Below are 13,154 nucleotides of genomic sequence, written 5' to 3' on the forward strand. Positions count from 1 at the left end.
ACAAGACTTTGAATTCAAAGACCTTGTCTCCAAGAGAGAAGCGAAGGAACATGAGGGTCATACGTAAGAGGGATAGAATGGGTGCAAACCCCTGCCATTCACACCAGGGCACACACGCTGGGTGATGGCCTTCCGTGCAGGTTTAGATGATTCGTGGGTTTGAATACTAAAAAAAGAAATATCAAACACACAAGCAAAGAAAAGCAAGATCCTACTGGGGGAAAAAGCAAAACAGCAATCAGGGCATTGCATGACAGCCGAAAGCAAATTGGAATGTTTACATCTGGTCAGGCAGGAATTCTCCCACCTAGCGGATGGTAGTTAACTACCTAACCACCACTTTTGTTTGAAGGTTTAAAGAATGTTTTCACCTTCGCTGAAAGTAATTCCTTATGTAAAGGACCAAAGGTTTGTATATTGTGTAGGAACAAACAACCAAACTTAACAGAATACTAACAATTACCTATGCACAATGGTGGCAAGGAGAATTCTGACAAGAGCTAAAACATTTGAAACAAACCTGGTGGAGAACAAGTGAACTAGACAATCTGGACAACCATTCAATATTTTGTTTGAATGCCAACTCACCTATCGGTGCAGAGATATAAGCTACTATATATATATAAGATTCACCCCAAAAAAATCTGGATTCAGCACTGACTTAAGTTCTGAAATTACCTAAAAAACATTATCAATCTAAATACACGTAACCTTTGTTTTATTCAAAACTGTCACTAATTCATTAGATGCAAATAATGTAAGTAACCTTACCATTATGTTTGTTTCAATAAAGAGAAGGTAACATCAACTAATTATTCTTGTTGACCATATCTTACCTTGAGAAACGGTGGTTATTGCAGCTACACCAACTGCAGGCTTGGGTGGCAATGAAAAAAGTGTTGGGGTTGCACTAGTTGATGTAGATAATGTAAAACCTGTTCCTGTCCCTACAGCAGTGGATGAAGCTAGATTAAAAGTTGAGCTACTGGCTGGTGTGGTAGTAGCGCTCTGAGTGGTAGCAGTATTTGCAGTAGGAAAACTAAAACTCATGGAAGTTGCAGCAGGTTTGGGGAAAGAAAAGCCAGATCCCGTAGTCAATGACTGTGCAGTTGAAGGGGGAGCAAAAGTGAAACCACTCCCAGCTGCAGTGGAGGTAGATGTAAAGTTGAATCCAATACTGCCAGCTGAAGTTGTTGTTATTGGAGTTGCCCCAAAACCACCAGACCCACCTGAGAAATGATAAACTATTAAAAATCTACAACAAAATTCACCAACTGTACATACTAAATATTATAGAAATTCAAAATTACCTATAGATGAAATTACTGCATATCCTTTATAAAAACAGTATCAGGATGTAAAAAAAGTTATGCCATCAAATAAATGCCAGCAAATTAAAAAAGCCATTTGAATGATTGCCAGAAGAAAACCACTGCATGCACCTTAATGCCTATTAAAAAGCATGAAAGGCTGAAAGCAGAAAAAACACAAATGTGTTTTCTGCTTATGTACAAAAGTCCAAAAATTGAAATAGTATTTGTATATAAAAATGATATTGTTATGATACAATAAAGTTTGTTCATACTTACCTGGCAGATATATATATAGCTGTATTTTCTGAAGTCCGACAGAATTTTAAAACTTCGACACACGCAGTGGTCGGCCAGGTGGTTAGTACCATTCCCGCCGCTGGGAGGCGGGTATCAGGAACCATTCCCATTTTCTATTCATAATTTTATTTCCACTGTCCCCTGAGGGGAGGTGGGTGGGTACTTGATTATATATCTGCCAGGTAAGTATGAACAAACTTTATTGTATCATAACAATATCATTTTGTTCATGAAACTTACCTGTCAGATATATATATAGCTGAATCCCACCTTTGGAGGTGGGAAGGGACAGAATAGAAGGATTTTGGGAAACAAATGCATGCAGATGATTTACATCTTGGTTCCACCTGTTAGCATAGCTGGCTTCGTGGTTACTGCCACGTAAGTCTGCTTGTGCTACTAGAGTTGCCAGCGAGGTAGAGACCTATATAGCTGGTGCACTCCAGATGATCTGTCAACAGGGGCGAGACCACGACGTGACTAGACCATATTGACCATACCATGAGGGCATAAGAAGTAAAATAAAATAAATATAATATATAAATAAATAATAATATCACCACCTGACCAACCTAGCCAAGTTAAGGTGTGTTAACTAAGGCTTAAGAGTTAAGAAGTCGCCGTTGTGGCGACTCAACAACTAAATTAAGAGCTCTTCCTAACCATTTTCTACAGGATAGGATGAGTGGTACTTCTTGCCCCCAAGATTGTGTCTGCAGACACGTATGGCCCTAGCGAGCAGCAGATCTCATATGCCATCTTCACATCTCGCAGGGAGTGTGAAGTGAACACAGAGTTGCTTCGCTAAAACATGGTACTCAGGATGTTGCTGAGTGCCATGCTCTGTTGAAATGCTTCCGAGGGCCGCGCCCTCACCTCGTGAGCATTCAGATAAAAAGATTTCAAATCTTTGTGCAAACACAATGAAGGAGCATTTTGAAAGAACTCCTTAACACTAAAGCCAGGCTGTTCTTCGATATGGGCAAGTCTGGTCTTTTTCGGAACACTGCAGATTGCCCGAATGACTTCGACTTTCTTGAGTTTTATGTAGATAAAACTTGAGAGACCCGACAGGGCACAGGACTCTCTCTGGCTCCTGCCCACTAACTTGTGCCATCCTTGCTTCCAAGCTCCTCCGGCCCAAGGACAAAACGGGTTACCATTCTTAGGCCACAACGGAAGGGTTAGAGAGCACACCGCCTTGTGTTCTCTAAAGCCAAAACTTGTGACGATGGCTTAAAATCTCACTAACCCTCTTTGTCGTATCTAGGGTGGTTAGAAGAAGGCCTTCCTGATCACATGCAAGAAGTTAACAGGTAGGAGAGGTTCGAATGCTTTGACATCAAGAACTTCAGACTACTCTAAGTTCCATATTGAAAGCTTCGATCTGGACATGCACAGTCAGTCGTCTGTACTAAAGTCAGGTGACCGACCAGTTGACCAGTCAGACGAATCAAGGACAGCAAGGCTGTACCCTGAAGACCATAGGCACTATTCTTCGCTGAAGGATGAGTGTCTGGACTGCCTGGGCGATTCAATCTAAGCAAACCTTGGGGGTGTATCAACGCAACCCAACGTCGTCAGCGAATCAAACTCCTGACTCGAGCTTCTGGTGCCAGGAGAAAGGAGCGAGGAGCAAAAAGGCGATTCAGTCCGAAGGAAGAATGCCTGACATCCAACCTGGTCTCATGTTACACGATCATCGGGGGTGTATAAACGCAACCGACTTCGTCAACAAGAAACTCAGGGCTACTATATGTCGCCTGATCTCGCACGAGTGTCTGACTCCGAGAAAACAGGTGAGACAAAAAGTAGATGATGAGCGAGGTTCGAGATTCCACAGAACTCAAAGATCGTGAAGGGCTTTGTTGTTTGACAGACGCAAATCTCTGAGCCCAAAGGCCGTCAACAACATATTTGCGTATTCTTTAATAGTTGTGACTGCCAGCTTATCCCATTCTTCAGATGGAAATGGAAGACGGTTAATCTTATTCCTGTCAACATCTCGATAGCCTGAACGTAGTCAAGACTCAGAGCGGAGATGTATATAGGTAGTTATAGGTACCTTTCGAGTTAGAGTAGACCGACTCTCTCGGAAAAGGTAAACCTTGGAAAGTGAACTAGGAAGTATGTGACCTCTGTGAATCCAGGATCCTGAAGGCCAACATGGGGCGATCAGCGTCATTGTCGCTCCCTGTGACGTCATAAATCCTCTTATTACATTTCCTAAGAGATTGAAAAAAGGGAAAAGAGACTAAATATCCATCCCCGTTCATATCATAGGATGGCGTTTAATGGTACCGATCCCGGATACGAGAATAAGGGAGCAGAAAAGAAGAAGCCTCTTCGTCCTCAACATATCGAAGAGAAGAATGAAAGGGCGTCCCTAAAGTCTCCACAACTCTCAACTTACTTCTAAAGAAAGATTCCACTCGGAAGTCAATAGTTGCTGCCGTCGATCTAGACGATTCGTACGGACTTTTGCAATCCTGTAACGAAACCTCTTAGAGGATCGTTACATCTTACGCCTGTTGTTTATAATGATGGCTTTCTCTCGTAAACTCGAACATGGGACCGAGAAGAGATACTTCTTAAGATATGAGAGAGCTGTGGAATATCAGAGTTGATCTGGACCACTGGTCCCAAAACTCGTTACGAGGACTGGAGGGACTACCGAATCGCTTTTACTTCTTTCAGATTAAGATCCAAGACATCTGAAACCCTATCCAGATGTCCGGCACCTTCTTTCTATCACCTCAGGTGATAAACGCACTGAGAGATGTTCAGAATCATTCCTAGATCTTGAATAATATTTCAGTTTCCCGGTAGGAGAAAACTGTGGGTCTGAATTGCAGTCTATTCGGGAAACAAACTTCTTCAGGAAGGAAATGGTCCCCAGCAAGCTCATCCATTCCCTCCCCGAGTATGCTTACTTCCCTAATAAGGCTGCGCTTTGCCTAAGCAGGTGAGCATATAAAAGTGCAATGTTGCGGTAGACTCGTAGTTCTATACCGTGCGGTAACGAGCACCGAAAGGATTAAGAGATAACTCTGTTGAACATAGTAAGGCAAAACGAATGCAACGTTTATTCATTCACGTAAAGAAATCCCTCAATCTTAGGCTAACAGTCCGTGATTGTAGGGCAGAGATACAGTTAGTCAGTCAATCCCGCAGGAGAGAACGTAAGCCGCCAGCACAGAGATACGGTTAGTCAGTCAATCCCGCAGGAGAGAGAGACGTAACCTACCGCGCATGACAGCGCCCGATCTGTTACTGGCTCGGTTGGACTGGAGGACAGACACAGCGTGACAGCAGCAGCCAGCAGCTTACGAACGTCGTCTTCTCTTAACTTTATGTCTGGGTTGCCAGCTACCCTATTCTACGAAGAAATGGTCCGTTATTTTTTGGAGCAGCAAAGACTCTCAAGCTGGTATATTTAAGCGAAAACAGAAAACGCTAAATATATAGATGCGTTTGTGTCGTCAGAAAACACTACCATACAACGGTAAAAGATAAATCGGAAACTCCTGGAAGGCTGCAGGGGAGTAACGATTAAATGTCCTTAAAAATAGACAATAGACCTCTCGGTTGCCATCCGAAGAGGTAACTACAGCAAGCGTATATGACTTGAACCAACCAGAAGGTAAAATAACCGCAAGGCAAAATATGAAATTATATCACAATAAAGTTTGTTCATACTTACCTGGCAGACATATATATAGCTGAATTCGGAAATACAGCTACATACATATCTGACAGGCAAGTTTCATGAACAAACTTAAGAGAATCGAAGCAGTCAGCTCAAGCTTCTTATGTTACTGGAACATAAGCGTTCATTGACGTAGTCTACAAGTCTATTTCTTGTACGAGTCTGCGAATGACGAATGAGAGCTCTTCCGAATCTTGTCAATAAGAGCTTATTCGCTTACGCAATATCAAGTTAATGAGATGTTTGTCAATGAGAACTAACCCATTTACGGGACAAGAGATATTTTGTCAATGAGGGGATACCCACTTACTTGACAAAACGAAAGTATATTGTCAATGGGGAAAGTCACTGAATTGACAAAACGTAATCCAGGGAGTCAAGCATTTAATTTTTTTCGATTCCCGTCTCAAACGAGGGAAGGGGCAAGAATCCTGTTAAGAGACTGGGCTTACGGCAGGTAGAACGACGATGTTCAATTCGGCAGCGTAGTCCCGACTAGAAACTAACAAAATCTATCATCTGCAAAAACCCTTTCAGATGGGCTAAAAAGCTTGCAAAATTATCCTGGGAAGAGGAAGAAACTCTCCAACCAGCTTCCTCTCCCGTATCACAACTAATGCCTGCTAAAGCTTAAAATTTATTGGCAGTATGGCAAAGGAAGTCCTGTCTTGCGCTTTCCTGAAGAGCGTCCTTTTGATGAGTGCCTTTGCAAGAATCCCACTGAACGTTGCCGAGAGTCCTGACGTGCAGGACATCGAGCCTTACATAACCCGTAACTGCCTTATCGCAAAGTCTTGACTGCGGTTAGTGGCACTTAAATTTATTGGCAGAATGGCAAAGGTTGCGGTAGAGCAAACGAGATCTTCCCTTGAGCTTTCCTTAACTCCATCCACCTATGCGAAAAGCAATATTAATTGACAGAGACCTCTTGAATTCACGAAACCCGATGTCTTGCTGGGTTTCGAAGAAGAAGTTGTCTGTTCACTTTAAACTTCCTCCGAAGCACTGCCTATACTTCACATTCTTTCGCAGGTGGTGAGGTAGAAGGTAATCCACCGGAGGGATAGGTAGAGATAAACATTCTTTAGGCCCAATATCTGAAACCAAGAGCTTGAACGAGCTCAACAGAAACGCTTACAGCCAGGCGACAACCACCTGGCGGAGGGCGCTAGGTGCACGCTCGGCGTCTCCACTTGGAGCGGCGCTCGGCGGGTCCCACTGGCCGGGCGCACTTGGCGTCCACCCTGGCGCGCACAGTTGGCCGTGCACTTGTCCATATTGCGCGCGCCTGGAGTCCAATTCCACCGACGCGTCCCGAGGGCGTCCGCTCTCAAATAAAAGCTTCCTGCTACTATGACTTCTCTTACGTATTTCTCGGTGGAAACACGGGACACGACAGTTCAGGCGACGTTCGACCTTCTACTTCTCACTGAAACGCATAACGAGAGAGAGAGAGAGGACGTGAAGCGTCCTCTTCTATAAAGCTTCTATTTAGAGGGCGCGAGTCCTTCCGAAAGCTCCAACCCCTGCATGGGGAGGACGCTTCGGAGGACGAGAAGCAATCTTTCAGGATTCGTGCACGCGCACGCACTTTGGCAGTCTGGGGATTTTCATCAGAAACTGCCGAAGGCACGCCAGATCGGTGGGGGTTCCTTGTAACCCTCCTTAGGCTTTCGACATGCTCCCTCCGCCCCGGGTCCTGGGAGTCAAGCAGAGGTCCCGCCTAGAGGCGAAACGAGGACCGATCTGACGCACCCTCCACCCTACACAAGGGTATCACTGCACTTCTGCACTTCACTTTTTACTCTCTAAAGCAAGCACTTTCGATTCTAAGATACGAATCGAAAGAGTATCAGAGAAAGGGCAATTCCTCTACAGACACTGCTTAGGGCCCGAAGGCAACACTGCAGGGTTAGAGTAACAATTACAGAAGTGCACTTCCCAGCAATGAAGGAGAGCGAGCACCTCTCGTAGACATATCATAGCCCGTAGGCCATTACTACAGGTTAGGCAAAATAAAGTCTACAAGAAGGTTAGCAGGTTCACTACCCTGACTTTTGTTACTGATTAATTGCGTACATACGAATCATACGTCTTCCTTACGAATTAGACATGTTTACTGATTAATTGCGTACATCGAATCTACGTCTTCCTTACGGAATAGACAAAGTCTCACACGGTCCTTACATGACAAATCTCAACAAAGAAGCAAGACCCATACCCCTCGTACATACCAAGTGCGGATCTACCGAAGCTTTCGGTAGCCACACCCTATCTTTGCAGACAACCCCGTCTGAAACTAGCCTAACTAGATTCAGATATTTTATGCAAAATGAATCAAATTCAAATCAATTTAAGATAGCGTATGCCTAGCCACAAATCCAAGTAAATAAATCAAAAGACAATTAGGATACTTAGGGCAATGAAGTTTCCAAATTCCTAAGACGGAGGTACTGAAAACAGGTGTTTTCAGCACCAGCGACAGAAAAATTATGAATAGAAAATGGGAATGGAATGTTCCTGATACCCGCCTCCCAGCGGCGGAAGGGAATGGGTACTAACCACCTGGCCGACCACTGCGTGTGTCGGAAGTTTTTAAAATTCTGTCGGACTTCAGAAAATACAGCTATATATATATCTGACAGGTAAGTTTCATGAACAAAATATTAATTTCTTATCTTCATGCAAATTACACTTAGCTCTTTTCTAGACATGAAATTGTTCAATAGCTAATGCATGTGAAACATTAAAAGCAAAAATTTAGTCTATTTCCTATTTGGGGCATGATTACTATTACAGCATTGATCTTTCAATGAACGACATACCATGTCACACATGCCCACTAAAACTCCTACCCTGAAAATTTCTTAGCAATGCGGGCAGATAAGATTGATTGTGTGTTATCTTGACCTACCACTGCAAAATTAGTGAGGAGATTTAAAATAAGTATGTAATAAACTTAATATATAAATATATCAAGCTCAAAGACATGATTGTTAGACTTCTTGTATATTTTTAAAATGCAAATTAAGAAAATATCTCTCTCTCTCTCTCAATCTTACATGTACCCGTGGGTTGATTTTCATAACTTAGAGAACTTGATATATACACAGGAAAAATTTAATTTACTTTACATAGTGTGTAATTACTGTAATATTATTGTGATAACTAGTAGCTGTAATGCATTGTGCAAATGCATTTTTTTTCTTTTTTTCTTTTTCTTAGTTTAACCAGACCAATGAGATGATATTAACTATCCTAGGGCTGGCCTGAAGGATTAACAAGCTATTTAAAACCATTATAAATTAATATCTAAAAAATAAATATTTAATACTAGGAATAATATATTATAAATTACTATATGAATATTATATTTTATTGAATAAATGATTAAATTCAAGGAATTTTTAAATATTAAAAAAGGAAAATTTGTAACTTTCTGACAATATATCTTTGAAGGAATATCTTCTAAATAATATGTCTTTTTGAATTATATATTTTGGAGAGATTTTTAAAATGTTTTACTGTTATTTGTACATTATATATTTTGCATATAGGTAAAGGGGAATGGGGGATTACTCATTAAGTAACCATGAGTCAGTTTAGTGTGATCAATTCTTAGCTGTGTCAATATTACTGAATTCTTGTGGTATTTCTGATAGGATGATGGCCACAGTTTCATTTATTTCTCTTAATGGAATTTTTTTTCTAAAATGATATTGTTATGATACAATAAAGTTTTGTACATACTTACCTGGCAGATATATACTTAGCTATAGTCTCTGACGTTCCCGACAGAATTTCAAATCTCGCGGACATGCAACAGGTAGGTCAGGTGGTTCTACCCTTCCCGCCGCTGGGTGGCGGTTGTATGAACCAATCCCGTTTTCTAATCAGAATTTTCTCTTCCACCTGTCTCCTGAGGGGAGGCTGGGCGGGCCATTAATCGTATATATCTGCCAGGTAAGTATGTACAAAACTTTATTGTATCATAACAATATCATTTTTGTACATGAACTTTCCTGTCAGATATATACTTAGCTGATTGGCACCCTTGGTGGAGGGTAAGAGACAGCTAAATAATATAGAAAAGGAAACAACACATGTGTAGGATTAAAAACCTTGGCTTCTTACCTGGTTAGCAGAAGACTTCATGGATACTGTCTATTAGTCTGCATTGCCTGAAGAGCTACAGCGAGGGCGTGACCTGTTGCTGAAAGACTCTTCGGATCTACCAAAGGGATTTGTCATCCAGTTACATGGCAGAATCCAAGTAGGATCTTGTCAAAGGGGTTCGCCCGCTTACATGACAGAACCTGTCCACTACAATTACACGGAGCCAAAACAATCCAGACCACCTAACCAATCTAACCCGTGTTAGATCTAAGATATGAAAGAGATGCATACCCACAACCTCTTTCATCCAACCATAAAAACACAAACCAAATAAGATTAAAAATAGCTAAGCTAATAAGGATACGTTTCAGCTCCCTGTCCCAGCACCGAATCTGCAGATACGTAGGGTCCTAATGCGAAGCACTTATCATAAGTGACCCTGAAGTCTCTCAAGTAGTGACTCGCGAAGACCGAGTTGCATCTCCAATACAGGGGGTCCTCGAGTTACGACGTTGATCCGTTCTTACGATGCATCGTAACACGATTTTCAGCGTAAGTCGGAACATTGAAAAATACCACATGATTTAATGTAAATACCTATCAATAACAACGAGAGAACAATTCCTTACCTTTATTAGTTTGATTGGCTTGCACACTGGAGAGGAAGCTGCGGTGCTGGAGAGACTGGGGGAGGTTAGTGAAGAGAAAAAGAACCTCCAGAAGTTGCTGGAGATGCACCAATAACCTTTCCATTTCAATTATTAGACCACTACGCTGCTTAGTTATCACTGTCGCTTTTCATAGGAGCATCCTTTCACATGTTCAACGATGCGCTCTTTATCTTTGATAATGGTAGCAACGGTCGAACGGCTAAGGCCAAGCGAGCGGCCAATGTTTGTTGGCGTTTCTCCCTTCTCAGATCGCTTTATAATGTCCACTTTAATTTCCATGGTGATGGCCTTTCTTTCTTCGATGCACTACCATCAGAAGAGTCCGCCTTGCGCTTGGGAGCCATAACAAAGAGCAAAAAAGTTACAAAAAACGATACAACACGAGGGAGAGAGAGGCAGTGTTAAACAACCAAAATGGCGTATGGCGAGGAATGAGCGTAGCGAAGCGACGCCGTCCTCTTCCCCACAAAGCGTATTCTTCCGCCGTGCGCCTGGAACTAGTTCGCGTTTGTTTACGTTGCTTACGACGCTAAACCGCGTAAGACGGAACGACGCAAAATATTATTTTTTATATTTTTATGGGGGCGCGTTCGTAACCACGAAACATCGTAAGTCGAGACCAGCGTAACCCGAGGACTTACTGTATGTCGCTTTCATCAGGTTTTGCACAGACATATTCTTGTTGAAGGCTAATGAGGTGGCAATAACCCTCACTTCATGGGCCTTAACCTTAAGAAGCCTGACTGTCCTTGTCGCATGCTAAGTAGGGCTTCCTTAACAAGACTACTTAAAAAGAATGCTAGAGCATTCTTAGACAAAGGCCTACTGGGATCTCTAACCAGAACAAAACCAGAGGGTTGTCCGTATTAGCCCTTACAGTTGCTTATTCCTTCTGAGGATAGAACTCTTAAGACTTCTAACAAGGGCAAAGAGCCCTTTCTGCCATCTCCCCCTACAAGAGCAGACAAAAACCTTGCAACCTCAAAAAACTCCCTGGGACCAGGGATTAGAGGGGTTTTCATTTTAGCCAAGAAAAACGAGTGAAGGAAGGAAAAAACAAACCACGGAAACTGAATCCTCCTTGAAGACATACTCTTCCTTCCTATGGCTTGAAGTTTCGCTCAATCCTCTTGGGCGGATGCAAGAAAAGCCATGAGGGGGAAAAGGGACTTCTTTGTTAGGGCTACCCTAAAGGAAAGCTGACTGGAGGAGGCTCACAAATCTTGCGGACCTCAAAAATTGGAAGAACCACGTCGAGATTCCAGATAGGTGTCTTCTCGAGGACCCTTTCTTAGTGGTCTCGAAAGAACCTGACCAGATCATGAAGGTCCTTGTTATCAGAAAATGTTCAGGCCTCTGTGCCTGAACACTGCGGCGAGCATACTGCGGTACCCCCTTGATGGTGGGAACTGCTAGCCCACACTCTTCCCGTTTGGAATAGAAGGAAGTCAGCAATTTGGGTCACAGAGGTAACTAGACGAGGGGAAAGGGCGAATTTTCTGATTCCTGCACCATCGACGAAAGAACATCCCACTTCGACCGGTAGACACGCAAGGTGGAAGATCTCCTTGCTCTGGCAATAGCCCTTGCAGCTTTTGAAAAAAAACCTCTCGCTCTGACAAGACTTTGGATAGTCTGAACACAGTCAGACTGAGAGCGGGGGAGGTTTTTTGTGATACCTGTCGAATGTGTTGTCTGAGCAGATCCTTCCTTGGTGGAAGGGATCTTGGAAGGTCCACCATCCATTCCAGTACCTCTGTGACCAGTCTTGGGCAGGCCAGAACGGAGCAATCAGGGTCATCCTTGCTGATTCCGAGGCGGCGAACTTCTTCAGGGTCTCTCCCAGGATCTTGAAGGGGGGAGGAAAAGCTTAAAAGTCTAGACCTTTCCAATCTAGAAGAAGGGCATCTACTGCTATCGCCCTCGGATCCGAGATTGGGGAGCAATAAAGGTCCAGCCTCGAGTTCTTGGAAGTGGCGAAGAGGTCTAGATGGGGCCTGCCCCCACAGTTTCCACCGGCTCTGGCAAACATCTAGATGAAACGTCCCATTCCGTAGAGAGGACCTGATCCTTTCTTCTTAGGAGGTCTGCCTTACCTTCCTTCCCCCTGTACGAATCTGGTGAGGAGCCTGACCCTCCTTACCTTACCTCGGCCCACAGCAAAAAGATCTCTCGCTGTTTCGTACAGGGAGGAGGAGTGAGTCCCCCCCTGCTTTCTGATGTTCGCCAGAGCTGTGGGTGTTGTCGAGTTCACATGAACGGAACGGAGCCTCGGACGTGAGACTCGAAGGCTTTCAACGCCAGCCAAACAGCCATCAGATCCTTCTTGTTCATGTGCCAGGCCACCTGTTCTCCCTCCCAGGTGCCTGACACTTCCTTCGCTCCCAGAGTCGCCCCCCAACCTGCTTCCGACGCGTCGGAGAACAACACTAGGCTGGGGTTCAGGGTTTGTAGAGACAGACCTTCCGCAAATCTGCTGGGATCTGCCCACCATAAGAGCTCCTTTTTGATCTCCCACGTGATGTCGAAGGAGAACGCTAAATCCTGGGAGCGACGATCCCATTTCTGGTTCAGAAAGAACTGAAAAGGTCTCAGGTGCAACCTTCCTAGGGAAACGAACTGCTCCAGTGAGGAGAGTGTCCCCAGCAGACTCATCCACTCCCTCGCTGTGCATGCATCTTTCCCTAGAAAGGTTGCGATTTTCTTGGAGCATTGAGCTATCCTTTCCAGGGACAGATACGCTCGAAAACCCCGAGAATCCATCCGAATCCCCAGATAAATACATTCCTGACTGGGGATGAGTTGGGATTTCTTGATGTTGATCAGAAGTCCCAGAGAACTTGCCATATCCATTGTCTTCTGAAGGTCCTCAAAACAACGTTTCCTTGATTTGGCTCTTATTAGCCAATCATCTAGATAAAGGGATATCCTCACTCCTTCCAAGTGCAGCCATTGAGCGACATTCTTCATAAGCCCCGTGAAAACCTGAGGGGCTGTCGAGAGGCCAAAGCACAAGGCCCTGAACTGGTATACCTTCCCTTGCATCAT

At 43.7% G+C, this 13,154-nt stretch overlaps 1 protein-coding gene across 2 annotated transcripts in view; it reads right to left on the reverse strand.

The window, feature by feature from the left end:
* Window positions 1–789: 789 nt before the first annotated feature.
* Window positions 790–13,154, reverse strand: part of LOC135212975 (uncharacterized) — a 93,020-nt gene continuing 80,655 nt past the window's right edge. For both annotated transcript variants that reach the window (XM_064246740.1, XM_064246751.1), the window contains exon 3: window positions 790–1,229. In XM_064246740.1, the coding sequence (XP_064102810.1) occupies window positions 805–1,229 (425 nt within the window). In that variant the 3' untranslated portion in view covers window positions 790–804. The remainder of the gene's footprint in view (window positions 1,230–13,154) is intronic.

This window comes from Macrobrachium nipponense, chromosome 19 (genome assembly GCF_015104395.2).
Source record: "Macrobrachium nipponense isolate FS-2020 chromosome 19, ASM1510439v2, whole genome shotgun sequence".
Classification (NCBI taxonomy): domain Eukaryota; kingdom Metazoa; phylum Arthropoda; class Malacostraca; order Decapoda; family Palaemonidae; genus Macrobrachium; species Macrobrachium nipponense.